General features: G+C 49.5%; 2 protein-coding genes across 2 annotated transcripts; both read right to left on the bottom strand.

The window, feature by feature from the left end:
* Positions 1 to 11112, bottom strand: LOC106749250. The gene is made up of 12 exons (XM_014628518.1): positions 10831 to 11112; positions 8049 to 8071; positions 7861 to 7934; positions 7305 to 7659; positions 6813 to 7198; positions 5858 to 6141; positions 5403 to 5587; positions 5188 to 5313; positions 5050 to 5109; positions 4594 to 4719; positions 1083 to 3277; positions 1 to 81 (listed from the first exon to the last, which is right to left on the bottom strand). The coding sequence occupies exons 1-11, from the start codon at positions 10851 to 10853 to the stop codon at positions 1239 to 1241; spliced, it is 3681 nt and encodes a 1226-aa protein (XP_014484004.1). The 5' UTR covers positions 10854 to 11112; the 3' UTR covers positions 1 to 81; positions 1083 to 1238.
* A 1356-nt stretch (positions 11113 to 12468) lies between these two features.
* Positions 12469 to 16374, bottom strand: LOC106749193. Its single transcript, XM_014628380.1, has 4 exons — positions 16360 to 16374; positions 15284 to 15819; positions 14316 to 14971; positions 12469 to 14035 (listed from the first exon to the last, which is right to left on the bottom strand). Exons 1-4 carry the CDS (start codon positions 16372 to 16374, stop codon positions 12984 to 12986), a joined length of 2259 nt encoding a protein of 752 aa, XP_014483866.1. The 3' UTR covers positions 12469 to 12983.
* Between the last annotated feature and the right edge of the window lie 31 nt (positions 16375 to 16405).

Raw genomic sequence — 16405 nt, forward strand, 5'->3', positions numbered from 1 at the left:
GAAAAAAAAGCACACTAACAATTTGACTTTCCCTAAAGAGGAGCCCATCCGTACTCCCTCAATAATCGGTTGCGTCGGGACCTGAAAGAACGGAGAATTCGGCTGTTTAGGAACGATTTTCGCTGCGAATACAGAGTTAAGAGAGATATAACCATAGAGATATCGTGTACTGCATATTCATGTACAAGTGTTGTTGTCGAAAGTTCGATCCGTGCGTACATCGTACACACGTGCGTGTCTCGATCGTGCGATCGATCTTCGTTGCTACTCTAACGTGACGTTTCGTCGTTTCCCGTTGCTTTCGCGCGTTTAATTAGCCGAGTGAAACCCCGAGAAAACACCACCGTGTCGTACGCCCCCCGACACGCCGTTTTCTCCCGGCACTCAAATAACCATACGAATTCACTTGTGTTTCTTAATCAGTATTAGTCACAACATGCACAAAACAACCAAGCGTCGGTGTGTGACAATCAAGATTACCGCGAGATGCGAGAAGAGAAGAGGGAAAGAGCCCGGGAAAAAATCTTACATATATCATTATATATTAATTATTGTACATGTATAATTATGTATATAATTGATTAAAATATATAATTATACATGATGATGTAGTAATATATGATTATATATAAACAAATATATATTCTATATATATATTATACATCACATAATATAAAGTATGATTTATATATATAAATATATATATGTGTATATAATATTATATATATATATATATATAATAAATTCCTCATTTATAATTATATATATATTGAATATATAAAATGATAAATGAGAAGTTTTTTCCCAGTAGTTTTTCCCCAGGAGGAGAGAAAATGAGACAGAACGCGGAAAAAAGAAAGAAAGAAAAGAAGTAGAAAGAAAGAAAGAAAATGACGAAAGGGAATTATGCATTTACGATCGAGCTAGCTAGGTGTACGTAGAGAAAGAAAAAGAAAGAAAGAGAGAGAGAGAGAGAGAGAGAGAGACAGGAGAGAAGCGAAGAAGAGGAAAGAATGGGGAAGAGAAGGTGGAGAAGAAATCAAGAACGATACACGAAGATATATATTGGAAGCGATATGTACCGATAGAAAAAAAATCACGTAGCCCGGTAGCACCTCGGGCTCTCGCACTCAGCCCGGTTGTCTTGCGAATCGAGAGAAAAGGTACGTCCGTGGATCGTGGGGAGCGGTCTCGTCGCTCGCGGCCGAACACACGGGGTCTCAATCTGCCCTGGCACGTCAGCAATAGTTGGCGTTAGCGTTCGCGCAGGATGTCGGCGGCGGGATAGGGGGAGGGACCGTCGGCGGCGGGTCGTTAATCTTGCCGGGCGTCAAGGCGCGCGGCACGCTCTTCGTGCTCTTGATCCTCGGACAGAGCACGTTCACCTTGTAGGCCCACGAGGGCAACCTGCTGTCGAGGATCTTGTGGGCGAGCGACGGCACGACGTCGTGCAGGCCGGCCGGCCTCTTCCAGGTGCGGAAGTACGGGTCGCCGCCCGTCGCCTGTTCCGCGCTCTGCTCGCTCTTCGAGCTCAAGCTCGCGTCGTGGAAGCGCCGCCAGGATTGCTCGTGAACGGGCGAATACTCGGGCGAGGTCAGCCCGCTGGAATAGTTGGAGCAGTAGCTGTCGTCGTAGTTGAAGACGGTGTTGAGCGGCAGGCTGAGGTACTCTTTCCTGGAGGAAGGAGGTCCGCGGTCGGGGGATTCTCGGGCAGAGTCGTCGTTCAGCAACCGGAAGAGCCGCGAGTGCGTCTGCGTGCGTTGGTACTTCTTCGAGTTCTTCGAGGACGCGCACTCCGAGTCCGTGTCGACTTCCGATATCATGCGGCTCAGATCGGAGGTCACGCCGCTGTCCTCGTCCTCTTCGTCGGTGTCCTCTTGGACGCTCGACAGCTGCTTCGCCTCGCTCGTCGTCTGATCGCGCGTTATCCCATCCCCGTCCACCAGCCGGACTTGCGTCGAGGAGTCAAGGTCTCGCGCAGGAGTCGATCCTGCGGTCTCCTCGCGGCTCCTCGACGGGTCCTTCCTCAGAGTGAAGTTCACCTGCGGTATGCTCGCTTCGTCTGCCGAGCTCGCGTGCCTCCTGATCGTGAAATCGACGCTGGTGTCGTTGCCGACGTGGAAGTCGACACTGACGTCGTCGTCGTTCACCCCGCCGTCTCCGGCTGAGCGTCCGCACTTCGCTCTCTCCGCCCGGATCTTGCTGTCGCCCACTGTCACGGTGGTGACGTCCTCGTTGTTCTCGGACACGAAGAACTTGAACCGCAGGGGCAAGCTGACGCTGACCATCGTGGCCTCGGAGTCGTCGGTCGCTTCGAAGGCAGGACCTTCGGAATCCTGCCGTTCCGCGTCGTCGTCGTTATCGATCGGCTCGTCAGGACTCGTGTTGCCGGTGGAAGAATCGATCGAGTCTCCGCTTCGTCCTCGCTCGTCCTCTCCTGCCGTCGAAGTAGTATCCCGCTGAAACGCGTCATCTGAGTACCGAGGACGATCTTTCCTGAAACGCGTCTCGTTTCCCGGATCGTCCGTCGGGAACTCGGGCCTCTCTTTCTCCGGCTTCTCCCGCGGATTCAGACCCGTCGAGTATGCCACGTAGGAGTCGCTGTCGGACGACGAGTTGTTGGAGGACGTGGTGTCGTCGCTGGCGCCCTTGCGCCCCGGGGGCTGCTCGTCGTCGTCGTCGTCGCTGGAGTCGCTCGTGTCCACGTACGTGTAATTCGGCACGTTAATGTGCAGGCCGAAGGTCTTCTCCAACGTCGGCTCGTTCAGATCGCCTCGTTCCTCGCCGATTATGTTCATCGCCGTGACAATGCCGTTCCTGTCGACGTCGCCGGTCCCGTCGACGTCTCCTCCCCGATGATGCGCGCCGCTCGACTGAGCGTCCAAGTGATTAATTTCCTCGGGCAAGACGGCATCAGTCGGCAGGTGCTCCTGCGCGAAGGACGAGTCGGCCGCGTCGTGAGGACCGTTCTCGCAAAGCAGCCCGTCTCGGGCGTCGACGGCCGAAAGCTCGGGGCTTTCTCGGCCCGTCACTTTCACCCGTGCAAGATGGTTCGGATCGTAAAGCGGATAAGGGGCTTCGTACACGTTTCCGTCCGGATAGGGGGGGAAGGAATGTTTATTCGGCTCGCCGAACCGCACCGCGGGATAATAGCCCCACCAACCCTCGGGATGCCAGAAGGGAACGGGTGGAGGAGGGAGAAATACACCCTGCTGATTGCCCGGCAAGTTATTCTCTGTTCGGCGGGTGTAATCCGCTTGACGATTTTCTTGCGTGGCTACAACAAACAGCACAATGCATTCAGAAGAAAGTTAAATCCTTCACACCGAGGCGTGCGCGCTCTCCTCCGTTTCGCGAGGGAGATCGTCCTTCCTTCGTTCTCTTTTTTCCATCCTGCGTTGCGTGTGTCCGGACCCCCGAAAGTGTCTCTCGCCTACATCGATAATAATCGCGAGGAGCTTCACGGGGAGGCCTTTATCCCGCTCTCTCTCCTTTTGCGCGTTACAACGTGTACATGGTCTTTCTTTTTCTCCTTAAGTCGGTCGGCATAATGGCGCGAAATAATCGGTCAGCTAAGGGAATGAGAGAAACAACTGATCCTGTGTTCAAAGGAAAATCACGTCCGGAGGTCTCGGGAGCAACTATGATTGTCTAAAGTCGAGATCGCGTGGCGAGCAATTCCGTCTAAGTGAGTCTGCTAACGCGTCGAAAGAAGTACATGCTTGACAGATGTACAGAAGAATACATTCCGACGTGTCTATACAACTCGTAACGATTCTTAATAAGAGTCCCATAACTAAGTACATGCAAGTAACCACTTTGCATTATTGAGTGAATACCAGCGGTAATCAACACGAAATCATTAATATGACATGCAACATTCCCGTTAATCTCTGTAAATCACCTGAGCTGTGACAAATAGCTATGCATATACGTATGTACCCTGATGCATCACGGAAAAGAAAGAATGCACGGTGAGCCAAATATTACGGCGTGATCTCGAAGAAAAAAAATATAAACTCGTTGCTGAACGTGATGTCTCACATCTTCGGGGTGTGTTTCTCTCTTCTCTTTCTCCCTCCGATCGTAGAAAACGCTAATTAGAAATGTTCGCCAAATGACCGACATTTTGTCGAATTCAGACACGTTTCGATCGATATGTGTATAAAGTAGCAGCGAAGAAAAGTTATTCCTGTGAACACAGGATTCGGGAATGTTCCAGCGATGCCACGTATGTTACTTCAATAAAATATTCATTAGAATATGAAGCGCTTATTATTATTACGGAACATTAATGTACAGAGGTAAATAAGCTTTCACGATTAATTTATGAACGAATAATGTGTGTGTCGTATAAAAAAAAAAAAAAGGTAAATTATTAATACGTACACATAGATAAAAGGCCGCGGGAAAGTGATGAAAAATTGTCGCCTCCGGAAACTAGAAACCGACGGACTTCTCTTTCGTACCGAAAGAAAGACAAAAATGAATGCAAGAGGTGTTCTCTGGAGACATTCGTGGCGCTCTCAAAAATGCTCGATCGCCAAGATACAGGGGAAAAAGTTACTTCTTATCTTTCATAAATATACTCACCGATACTCTCTGGCGCTGTCATCGCCTGTAATATCCTGAAGGATCGTGAAGGAATAGCACTACCCATGTACTTCTTCGGTTCTTGGACTTGTTGCTCGCTCGGCGGCAGATTCGCCTGTGTTTCTTCTGCGTGACAAGCAATTGCGTCCAACTTATTGAAACGTTCGTTACAATTACTTCAGGGTATCGATCGCGTAACTTTTTCTCTATACTGAAAAAAGGATTTACCAGGATTTGGTTAAATAGTTTCAACTAAACTGTTCGGTTACTGCAACAAAAAATCACTTGATATCACATATACTGTACTGTATATTATATATATATATAATACCGTATATTATATATAATACAAATTATTTAGCCAAGTATCAATAATTATTGCCAAATTTTTTTGACAGTATAAAATGGAAATGTTACATAATCGATACCCAGGACGTTTTGCGCGCGTTCACTTACCGAATGATTTTGAATTTCTATTTTGTCTCTTATTCGCAACGTTCTGTGCATTACGTGGCGCTGGAACAAACAAGAGAAGCGTGTCTATCGTCTTCTCTCTTGCCCTTTTATTCATTTGTCACGCAACCCTCGCCTTACCTGCGCAAGTAACCGAAGCGTCAGTCGAGTCCGTCATATTTTGTAAAAAGCGAAAGGCTCGTGAGGGTATCGCCGCACCGCGATATCTCGGGTCTTCCTCTTGGTGAAGATAAGTTTCGTGGTCAACTGTGCAAAGATGACAAGCATTCGTTAGCAAGTTGTTTCAGACTCGCAGAGAGATTCGTGTTCTCGGGACCGAGAACAAAATAACCGACCTTGCTCTTTAAACTTATTCATGAGCACCCTCTCGTCTTCGCTCAGCTCCATTCTGCGAATCTGATCTGCTCCCACGTCGTTGGGCGCATCCGTGTCCGTGATTTTCTGAAGGACGCGGAACGATCGCGACTGGACCGGGCCGGTTTCTTGCTGCTGAACAGGGGCTGAAGCTCTCTGTTGCACACTGCCGAATCACAGCCGATGGTAATTAACAGATTATTAAATATCACGTCCTACACTTTTCATCGCAAGTTCCTAGTAAACACCAACCGACAGTAACATTAATACATCAGTGTTATAATTGATCGCTAAACAATCGAAGTGCAAAATGCGTTGTGTATAACAGTCACATCGTTGAGTGGGAAATTATAATAATGTCAGTTGATGTTTTACTTGTTTATTTGATCATCTGCATTTTCAAAGCGGCCCGTTTGGCGGCACAAATTGAACTTACACCTTGGGACCTTTCCCAGTCGCGTTGCTTCCTCCGACATTCGCCTGCGATGTCTTCTTGTCGTTACCCTCCACCACGATGGGGATTATGTAGGTGCCAACCGTCTGTTCGGGCCGGGACAGAACCACAACGTGGGTCTGCTCCTGATCCTGTGGCCGATTTTCCGGGCTCTGCGGCTGTTGCATTTGACCCCATCGCTGCTGATGATGCAAGGTCGGCGGTTGCTTGAACTGATGATGGCCGGATTCGCGCTTCGCGTCGAACACCGATGGTCTGTCTTCGATCTGAGGAACGGGGCCGATAAAGCGCACGATCGACAAATTCTGTCGGAAGTCCGCGAGACTAAGGCCTGGTTGCGCCAAACTCCGATCAAACTGAACGACGATTAATGGATCTTACAGGGTCACAAATTCGACATGACGTGTGAGATATTACTTTCATGCGGTGATAACTGAAATAATAATTGATAGTATAAATCTTTGATAATATTTATATTATGCATAACCGCGCATAATTTTCAAGTTTTTCGCATTTCCACCGAGAGAAATAATAATTATTAGAATAGAGAAATACTATTGGTGCTTACAGAGAATTTTTGAATTTTTCCATATAATTTCCTCCGATATATGTTTTGTCGTCGATTTGTGAACACCCAATTTTATTGATAAAGCATATTTATATTATGATATTATTAAATAATATAATACAGATCCAATTGTCGCAATTAGACGTTGATCTTCACCCAGCATTTCAAGTTTTTGATCATTGATTTCATTTCTTGCTCCATCTCTGATTGCGAATTTTTCTATTTCAATATTACTTTCATATTCAATAAATCCAAAAAAACTCTTGAAAATAAGTAGACATAGCCCAATTCTGAAGAAAACTCGCGCGTGGGAGGATTAATCGGAATTTCGCGCAACCTGAGGAACTCGCAGGGAAGCTGATGACTCACCCGAATAGGTACGACACGCTCGTGCTGAGTCTGCGGATTGTTTCGCTGAGGCGCATCGGTGTTCTGCCTCGTCGGCTGCCACGTCGTTTGGGCCTGCTGCTGAGAAGACTCGTGCTCCTTGTTCTGCCTCGGCTGCACCTGGACGTAGACCGGGGATGTCGCCGGGCACTCGGACGGGCCGGCTTTACTGACGCTCGCGCGTTTCGCCCACTCGGGCAGCTCCTCCTGAGGCTTGTTCTTATTTTGGAGCCAAGGCGTCGGGGCTTTGGCCAGAGTGACTTGCGTCGGAGTATTCGGACTCTCAGGGCTGCTCGGCGTAACCGGCGCGATCGCCTTCGTGTCGATCTTGACGACGTTCTTCGGCGCCTCCGCTGGTTTCTCCGCAACTGTCGGGGCAGTCGTGAGAGCGCTTCTTGCACGCGTGTCTACACCGGGGATTACCCGCGACGGAAATTGCGCGTTTAATCTGAGAAAGAGAAAGCGATTAATTACCGTTCGACGGCGTCCGGTTGACCGTTGCGGGCTGAGGTACCCTGTTGACCGGCGGAACGTTGGTGGGAAACACGGGTATCGCCACCTGCGGCTGCACGAAGGGATTCGGCGAGGTGGTGGCCGGCTTCGACTCGAGGGCGGATTTCGGCGGTCCCTCGATGCCTTCGTCATTGGCATTTTTCGCCACTCTCCTCGCCATTCGCGGGCTGCGGATCTGCGACAGGTCGAGCTTGCCGCCCATACCTGGCGTGTAGGTAAAAGGTTTCTTATCCTTCGTCAGCATCGCGTTCTGAATGGCCGCCGGCGGCTCGTAGGCATCGTTACTGCCCATCTGTGGCCTCTTCGTCGCTGCGTTCTAAATGTCGGGGGGAGGGGGGGAGAAAAGAAGAGAAAGATACAGCCTCGGCCTGCGGCGACAAATCGCGGCAACAACGGCGCGGACGCCGGTCTAAATTTAAATGCCGACTTTTCGCGAATTTCTCCATGCGACCGGACGTTGGATGAGAACAATTTATTGTTAATCGGTGAGTTTGCACCGCGGCTGACTTCATCTCACCTCGGCAGTGTTAATCCTCATAGCTGGCACTTGACCAGACATCGGAGGCGGAGGAGGCGGCGGTGGAGGTGGTCCTGAAATCACGCACAAATTATAGACGATGCGCGAAGGTGTAACTCGAAGAGTTGTAACCGGACGGGGACTTGGTGTAACTTCGGCACTAATCCGGAGAAGAGGTGCGTACATACCTGCAACCATGACGTCCGGATTCCTGAAATCAAAAACGATGATTTATATAATCAGACCGAATTATGATTGTTCGGTTTCTTAATTAAACGTACAGTGGGTATCTCTTGACAGCGAAGCTGTCGCTTTCTCGCGTGGGATGATAGAAATATAAATTTGACATCATTAAGGCGTGACTTATTGCAAAAATCTGCTGGTTTAATAGTGTATTCGGGTAGAATAAAATCTGGATTTTACGTGAAACGTTGGGAAAATACATGTGGAAAGTAAATATACGAATTCTACTCCGTTTGCATGAGACATTGCTATCTTATCTGCGGAATGAAATTACCTCAAATATGAGTCATCTTGCACGTATTCGCGCTTTGTACACGTACGTTACGTTCACATAACATATATATATATATATATATATATAGTTTTATAGTTTTTACAGTATTTATAGTTTTTTAAATATAATAATAACAATGTTATATTTATAAAAATATATGCTCTTTTTAATGATTTATATTAATCTATAAATACGATTAACAACACGTTTACGATCTCGATAAAAATACTTTCTCGAAAATTTACGGCGGCGTCGATTTGACTTACGAGACGCAGAGGTCGATTGTTCGTGGGCCAGTGATAAGATTAACGGTTTTCCTTTTTCCAGCGACGCGTGAAACCATAACGATGATGTAACTAAGTCGGGAACGCGTGAGATATCTGGTTTATCGGCGACGCTTTTCTCGTCGACTGCGGGCGCGTGTGCGTGCGGTGCGCGTGCCGCACACGTGTAATCGGGCGAAGGTTGATTAGGACGCCTTGTAGGATATAACACGGTCAGACGTGTTCCCATAAAAGTACTAAGCGACCGCTGGGATTACCAACGTGATCGGAAGATACCCCGTTCAAATATAAGTCGTCATTCACCGTCGTCGAAAATGCCGGATGACAAGTCACGAGTAGAGAATTTTCAAATTTCGCGTGGGCGAGTTAAACAAACGGAGGAACTTTCCGTTAGTCCCGCCTGTATTTACTCAAACTTGAAATTACGTATAGTTTTCGATCTATTTCCGATCTGCGAACTCGGCTCAAGGTGATTGACCCTCGCAAAAAGAGCGCCGTCGCGAGATGCTAATTGTCAGGGACGTGACCGATATTTATTTACATGTTATCCACCGCGCTGAAAATACACGTGGTCTGTTCTTTTCAGCTGAACTAGCTGCGGAAATCTCAAGAAATTGGTCCGTGAGAATTTGAAACGTTTCAGTGTATATACGGGAAAAAAATAGTCTTAAATCGAGAATAGATATTCTCATATATAAGCAAGAGCATCGTAATCTTCTTAGAAGAGCTTCGGTCTTGATTTGATTGAATTTCTATTGATGCAAGTGTTATTTGAATTCAATTCAAAGGACGAAAAATCTCCTAAGAAGATTATGATATTCTGCCTTATCTCTGAGAATATCTATTCTTGACTCGTTCTTTTTCGTGTATATACATTTCTTGAACTAGCGCAGAATAAATTTCTACATGTTGATATGCAAATGACCGGGGGGGGGGGGGAAACNCGCGATGATCTCATTGACATCGCGAAATAATAGATATACGCGCGAGCGATTCATTCGAGGATGTTCTGGCAACGAGCGCGGAAACCTAAAATTATAATAAAAGAGCTTCAAGAGGGAGAGAAAGAGAGAGCGAAAGAGAGAGAAAGAGACAGTCTCCTCGCTCCCTTTCCTCTTTTCCGGCATCACGTCGGCGTTTTTATCTTGGCACGGCTGTTACGGCACGTGGTGCTCGGTTTCACAGGTGCTCCGCTGAAAGAGACGGCGCGTTCTCGTGGAAAAGTTGCCAGCTTCTTCAACGTTATTTTCGCATAAGAACGAGCCACGGTTTATCGGCCCGCCGCTGACTAATAATCGGCTATGAATAAGCGCGGCCGTTTCCAGTCTTTTATTTTAGCCACCGCGAGAGACCTCGGTGGTCCACCGGATGAATTCTTCAAGGCTCTCCCGAAGACACCGAGACGTTTTTCCAGGATCCTCGCGAGAAATCTCGCGATCACGGCAAATCGACCGCGGCCACGCGCGCGCGCGCGATGCTCGGAACCCAGCCAACGGACCGCAGCGTAGAAGTGTATTTAGGTAGATACTGTGGAGCGAGAGTAATTTTAGCGCGGGCTGACCTGCGCATTGCTGCCTCCTATAAAATGCTTCCAATTATTTTATTTTTAGGATTTCCAACGCCGCGGTAAATGCGCGATAAGCTTAGATCACTTCACGTTCCGCGGAGTATCGAGAGGCCGTCGTCGGTGAGCACGGACTCTCGAAATAATTCTTCGCGAAAAAGAGACACAGAGAGAGAGAGAGAGAGGCGCGGTGCGTTCACTGGGATTGAAATACTATTATTAGTGATCTAAGAACGTTGCGCCTACGCGCCGTCTTTCTACTCGGGAAGGAGATTCTATCGCTGGACGGTGCCGAGCACTTCCTCCTCGATCGCGAAAATGCGCCGAACCGGCGAAAAAAAGGAGCGCGCGATTGAAACCGAAATATGTGTCGAGGAGGCCTCTTCCTTGAGGCGGCGGCAAGGCCGATCCGGCCGCTCGAAAAACAAGTTCCACCTCTCTCGCTCCGTCCAGCTTGGCTATCGTCGGCTTTTGCAATTTCGACCGCTTACGGGCCGAGCTTGAGGCCGATTTAGCCGAAGCCCACGAGTTTTCCTAACGAGCTTCCGCTACGTCGAAGGGTGCGACCGAGAACTCGCGGACGCTGGCGGAACGGTAGATCTTACCCGACGAACGTCGAGGAGCTCATGGTCCAGAATAGAAATTCGGCGATTCGCTGGAGTGTCCAAGTCCACGAGCGCCCAGGCGTACGCGCTTCTAGCCGCACAGCAGGTAGAAACCGGTTCTCTCTCTCTCTGTCCGCGAGCGCCGTTCCTCGGCTTCCGAAAGTCCCAAGTTGGAGGCGGATATTAAGAGAAGAGAGACGAGCAGCACCGATGCCGACACTAGCGCGTGCCCGCCGCTACTACAGCGGCCGTCGTCGTTCGATTCGCTCGCCGTTCGGACCTCGTGACTTCGCGAACCAGCACCACCGTAGCGGCTCTCTCTCTCTCTCTCTCTTTCTCTTTCTCTCTTACATCCTTACCGATTCGTTCGCCACGACGCGCCGCCGGTCGCTGGTCACCGGCCGTCGTCGTCGTCGTCGCGCGCCGAAATAGCTCGCGCTTATTTCGGGACTATGTACGAGAGATATTTCTTATTACTCGCGCGATATCAGCGCGGTATTGCTGGACGTTTAATCCGCTCGCTCGCTCGTCGATCGGTAGGATCGTCGGTCGGCCTGCGCTTGCCTTCCGTTAAAAATAATCCTCGCGAGGACGGAGAAAAATCCGCGATCCGAGGCCGCAGCAGCGATCGATTCTCCAGCTTCTCCGGTCCCCCTCCTCCCCCCTTGATTTCTTCCATTCTCGAAGCCGTCGACTGATTCTCGCCGTGCTTCGCGATGCAGGAGACCGGCAAATTGGCTGAAGGGGTAAGTTGGCTAATCGATCATTTCCGCCGATTTCTAACAGATTGCAGAATCGAACGGGCGGAGATTTCAAACGTGTCGAAGATGGTTGTGAAATTCCTACCTGTTCGATTCTGTAAACTGTTCGAAAATAACAGAATCCTGTTGAAAATCTCCAGATGGATTCTCACGGAATCCACGGGGAAATTTATGTAAATTCATGTAGGATAATAAAAATCCATATAGAAATTCACATGGTGTGTGGAAATTCATATAGGAATCCGTATATTCTGATGGATCATAGATTCCTACCTTGGACCTGAATTTTTCGCGCAAATCCTTAGAAGGCGGGAGACTTTGTGTGAATTTCCACCTGGTTTCTTTCAACAGGGAAATAATCAATCAGCCAATTTGCTTCATTAGACAAACTATCCCCCTTATTTTCGTTAAGTTACAAGTAATTTAAATTGCAAGCGCGCTTAACCGTAGAAAGCCCACGCAATCGACTGTCTATTAACCCCGATGGATCAAGATCCTTTCTAAGATTATTTTTTCTGACATCGGAAACGACTCATTTGGTTAAGTACTATTTTCATTCAACTTTTTAGCTACGCATATATGTATGTACGCCCTTACAGTTAGCGAGAGTTTAACACGATCGCGGGGTCCATCGGGCCCCGTTGGACTTTCTAGGGTTAAACGAAGGTATTTCGAATGTCGGATACTTCAAGCCAGGAGGAAGAACTTTCAAGCCACATGACGTTATTCTTTATTTCGAGATGTCAAGAAGAAGAGATGGGGAGGGAGATATCCTGCTGAACGACTTCCCAAGGCTCGCGTCGGACCACGTACTGAGGATCAAGGGTTGCGACCGGAAAAGTCGGGACGACGCGACTCAGGATCGAGATCGCTCGATTGATCGTATCCTAAAAGCCGATTCGTGAGGCTGAATCTTCGATACCGCAGTCAACTCTGATCGCCATCAGTCACGGCATCCCGCGACATAACGTCTCGGCGAACTGCGACACAACGAAGCGAAGGACCTCGCCTTGTCACAACGATATAATCCGTCCAATGTACCGCGAATTTCCAATTACGCGCGCCCTCCGGCGCGTCCCTATAAACTAAATAACAAAGGTACGCGAGGCTAACGTTCTCAATTAACGCAGGTATGCAGACGTGCTCCGTCTCAGGCTGACAACTGTCGACGAGCAAGAGTAACCGGATATCTACGTGACGACGAGGAAGACGAAAGGTCCGTTCCTTTCCGCTCAACTGGCTGCACCGACTTGTACCGGTTCTCTTCTCTCCTCCACCGAGTCTCAACCGAGTGAATCTGTCTCTATTTAAGTTTCACGACTGTGCACCAGTTCAGAGGAAAAGAACAGACGCGAAGGCCGACGAAGACGTCGCGACCACGAGGGTCGGGGGTTAGCGCTCGTTCTGGTGGCTGGAGGCCACGACCTCGTCGAAGGCCGCCTCGTGTTCCGAAGTGGTGAACATATACGCCGGTAGAGTCATGCCCAGGACCTTGTCGTACCTGGCGCGCGTCTCCGACGTGTAATCGTACGGCTCGGCCTCCTTCGTCTCCTCGGCCGTCTGCGACGCTTCGTCGGGATATTCGTTGTCCGGCTTCTCCAGCCTGACGTAAGAGTTCTTGCTGGCGGACACGATCGGCTCCTGCAGCGGAGGATCCGCCGTTTTCGGCTTGGTCGAGCTCGCGAGCGACGACGCCGGGTCCATCTGGAACTCCTTGATCTCGTGGAACGCGAGCTGCTCCTTGTCGGGCTCCTGCCCGGTCACGAACACGCACTCCTCCTTCTGGAAGCCCTCGTCGTCGATGCACTGGTAGCAGGTCATCTTGTCGCGCATCACCTTCTTGCATTTCGAGCGGTCCTTCTTCCGGAAATTCTGCAGGAATCCTTCGATCTCCGCCTTCTTCTTCGCGGTGTGCAGGTACGCCGCGTCCACCGCCTCGCGTCCCTTCGAGTCCTCGGACTTCGCTTCGTCCTTCGTCGAGGCTTCGTAGCTCAGCCCCGGCGCGTACGGCTCGTAGGATCCTTTCGGGCTCTCCGAGCCGTCCGGTCGCTCCTCTTCGTGCTCCGATTCCTGTTTCTGCGAAGACTCCTCGCTCTCCCGCGGACTGCCGAACGAGCTCGACTGGCTGTAAGAGAAGAGCTTATCGCTGGGCCGGTATGAGTACGAGCACTGCTCGAAATCGTTGCCGGACTTCGGATCCTTGCAGACCGTGCATGTCATCGAGTCCTTCTGCACCTCCCTGCAGTGATTCGAGTCGATATTCTCGGCGTGACGTTCTGAGGCGGACTTCTCGCGATCCGACGTCGCCCCACCTTCGTAAGGTGCGGCGCTCGATCCTTCGGAGTAGCTGCTGTAGTAGGGTGAGCTGCTGTAAGGTGAGCTGCCTGATGAACCTTCGCTCTCGTCTTCGGCGGACTTCTCGTCTGAGTAAGATGTCGGCCCGCCTGCATGATCAGATGGATGGGTCTAAATTAGGGCTTGGTTAATCTTCGACAGGCTTGCGAATTTTCCGTACGAAAAGGATACTTCTCGTATAAATAAAGAAATCATGTTAGCTTGACACGACTCGGCATTAATGAAACTCCTCGAAATACGGATGAGACACTCCTTGAAGTGTAAATCGTGACATTTCCGCGCTCTGCCCGGTATTTGCGACGCTCTGCTCGAAATGAAATCGGTCCGATTCAAGGATTGGTAGGTACGGTCGAGACGACGCGAGCTTACCGAAATAAGTGTCCTCGTGCGTGGAATCCGAGTTCTTCGACTCGTACGACGCCTTGTCCGCGTCCTGAGAGGAGCTCTTGTCTGGGTAGCCGAAGCTGTTAGATCTGCTGTACTTGTACAGCTTGTCGCTGGGCTGGTAGCTGTAGGTGCATTTCTCGTAAGTGCCGCCTGTCTTCGAGTCCTTGCACACCGTGCAGCTCTTCGAGTCCTTCTGCACCTGCTTGCAACCCGTTGTCGGAGCCTCCTGCACCTCGTCCTGCTCTTTCGCCGTCTTTTCAGAACGTAGTTCGCTCGAGTGGGAATACTCACGAGGTTCGGCGGGATCCCGTCTCTCGGATACTCGGGTACCCGAGGAGTAGGAGCCTTTCTCGGCATTCCCCTCGTTCTTCTGCTCCTGAGGTTGCTTGCCGAAAGTGCTGGACTTCGTGTAGGAGTACGCCTTCTCGCGCGGATTCTTCACGTACGAGCACTGCTCGTACTTGCCGTTGGTCTTCGTGTCCTTGCACACCATGCACACCATGGAATCCTTCACGATTTTCTCGCATTTCTCGCCCTTGTTCTCGTACGCGATCGGTACGTTGTGCGTAGCGTCGGTGAAGTACTCGTCGGCGAACCGGTAGGGATTCCGCGGCCTGTCCTCCTTGATCGCGCTGGACCTGGGGCAAACGATCGAGAGGACACTCGTCAGCACAACGATGTTGCTTACACATTGCTAAAACCAACATGTGACGTTAAAAACGGCCCACTGAAATTTTCCGTTACTTTAACGGAGAATGTATTCATTTATATTTGCGTACATTTTCACACACTCCTCGTGTCAAAGTAACAGCAAATTTCAGTGGGCCGTTTTTAGCAGGAAATTTTTTACCGCATATATTAGAAATGTACAGAAACTCGTCGGATCGCTGAATAATAAATAAAGCTGTTTCAAGCGACCACCAGCTATCAGTTCGCCGAGCTGCCTCTACCTTCGATATCTGAAGTTAACGGGCGTAGACAGGAAACGTTCCATCTTCGTGCTAGCGGACGAGCTCTCCTCCGGTTCGCTCTTGTACAAGCAACGTTCGTATGAGGACTTGGTTTTGGGATCTTTGCACCTGTAACAGGTCGTGACTCCTTTCGGCGGTTCGCCCTGCGCTCCGACCGACTTCACTTTGATCTCTTGGCAGTGGGCGGTTCTAGAGTTGAGAGCGAGCTCCTTCAGGGAATCCTTGCCGAACGGAGATGTCGTTTTCTTGAAGCCTTTGTCTTCGTTCGGCTCCTTCTTGATGCCGCTAATCGGGAAACGCTCGGACGAGCTTCCGTGGCGGTCCTCGCTCGATACGTAAGAAGTATCATAGTAATGTGGCAATACCTCGGAAGAGGCGGTCTCGTAAGAGTCATATCGGTTGTTCCAAGGAGCTCGGGATACGTCCCGATACTGCAGCTGAGCCTTCAAACGCTCCAATTCGTAAAGTGCATCAGTCACGTGACAAGCGATTAGAGCCGACAACGCTAAATATACCTGCAATTATAATCTCAGATTAAAAAGAAGACATTTCTCTCCACTCACTGCTCTCGAAGTGTCTTGAAAACTCCAGTTCTATTCTCGTTTAACGGGCATTTAAGAAGAAATGATCGATGGAAGAAAGAAGGAAAAATATGCGGCCAAGATGTTCCTCATTTTTCCTCGCTCGATTTTGGCAGCTCAATTTTTGGTACAGATTAAAGTACTCATCAGGCTGATTATGTCGGAATATGTCTTAAGTTGTTTACCGTTCTAGAGAAAATGTGCTCCGAAAGTTTCAATCCCGGCGGATGAAACGATCTGACACGATCGAAATATTTGGAGCCCGTTTCCTCCGGAACGGTAAGTGGCTACACATTGAGACATATATATTTTACTTTAACCAATATATGAAAATCGAGCGGATGCAAATAAAGTGGGGGAACATCGCCTATGGCAGTTTGGCCGCATTCTTTCCGCTGCGAACAATTCAATCGAGTACAAACTGCCTGGTTACCGCTGTAGTATCGCGACGTCTCTCCTCCCCGCGTCACTGACCTTGTAACAAGCCATTTTCGAAGATCATCGATTGTTTTTTTCGCGT

This window comes from Dinoponera quadriceps, unplaced genomic scaffold (assembly GCF_001313825.1).
Source record: "Dinoponera quadriceps isolate SergipeBrazil2010 unplaced genomic scaffold, ASM131382v1 scaffold2952, whole genome shotgun sequence".
Classification (NCBI taxonomy): Eukaryota; Metazoa; Arthropoda; class Insecta; order Hymenoptera; family Formicidae; genus Dinoponera; species Dinoponera quadriceps.

Coding starts and splice junctions, on each gene's coding strand:
- LOC106749193 (XM_014628380.1), bottom strand. Junction 14,972..15,283: donor GTTAACTTCAGATATCGAAG/GTAGAGGCAGCT, acceptor CGTTTGCCCCAG/GTCCAGCGCGATCAAGGAGG. Junction 14,036..14,315: donor GCACGAGGACACTTATTTCG/GTAAGCTCGCGT, acceptor CTGATCATGCAG/GCGGGCCGACATCTTACTCA.
- LOC106749250 (XM_014628518.1), bottom strand. CDS start 10,853: ATGAGCTCCTCGACGTTCGTCGG. Junction 7,935..8,048: donor TCCGGACGTCATGGTTGCAG/GTATGTACGCAC, acceptor GCGTGATTTCAG/GACCACCTCCACCGCCGCCT. Junction 4,720..5,049: donor TAGAAATTCAAAATCATTCG/GTAAGTGAACGC, acceptor CTTGTCACGCAG/AAGAAACACAGGCGAATCTG.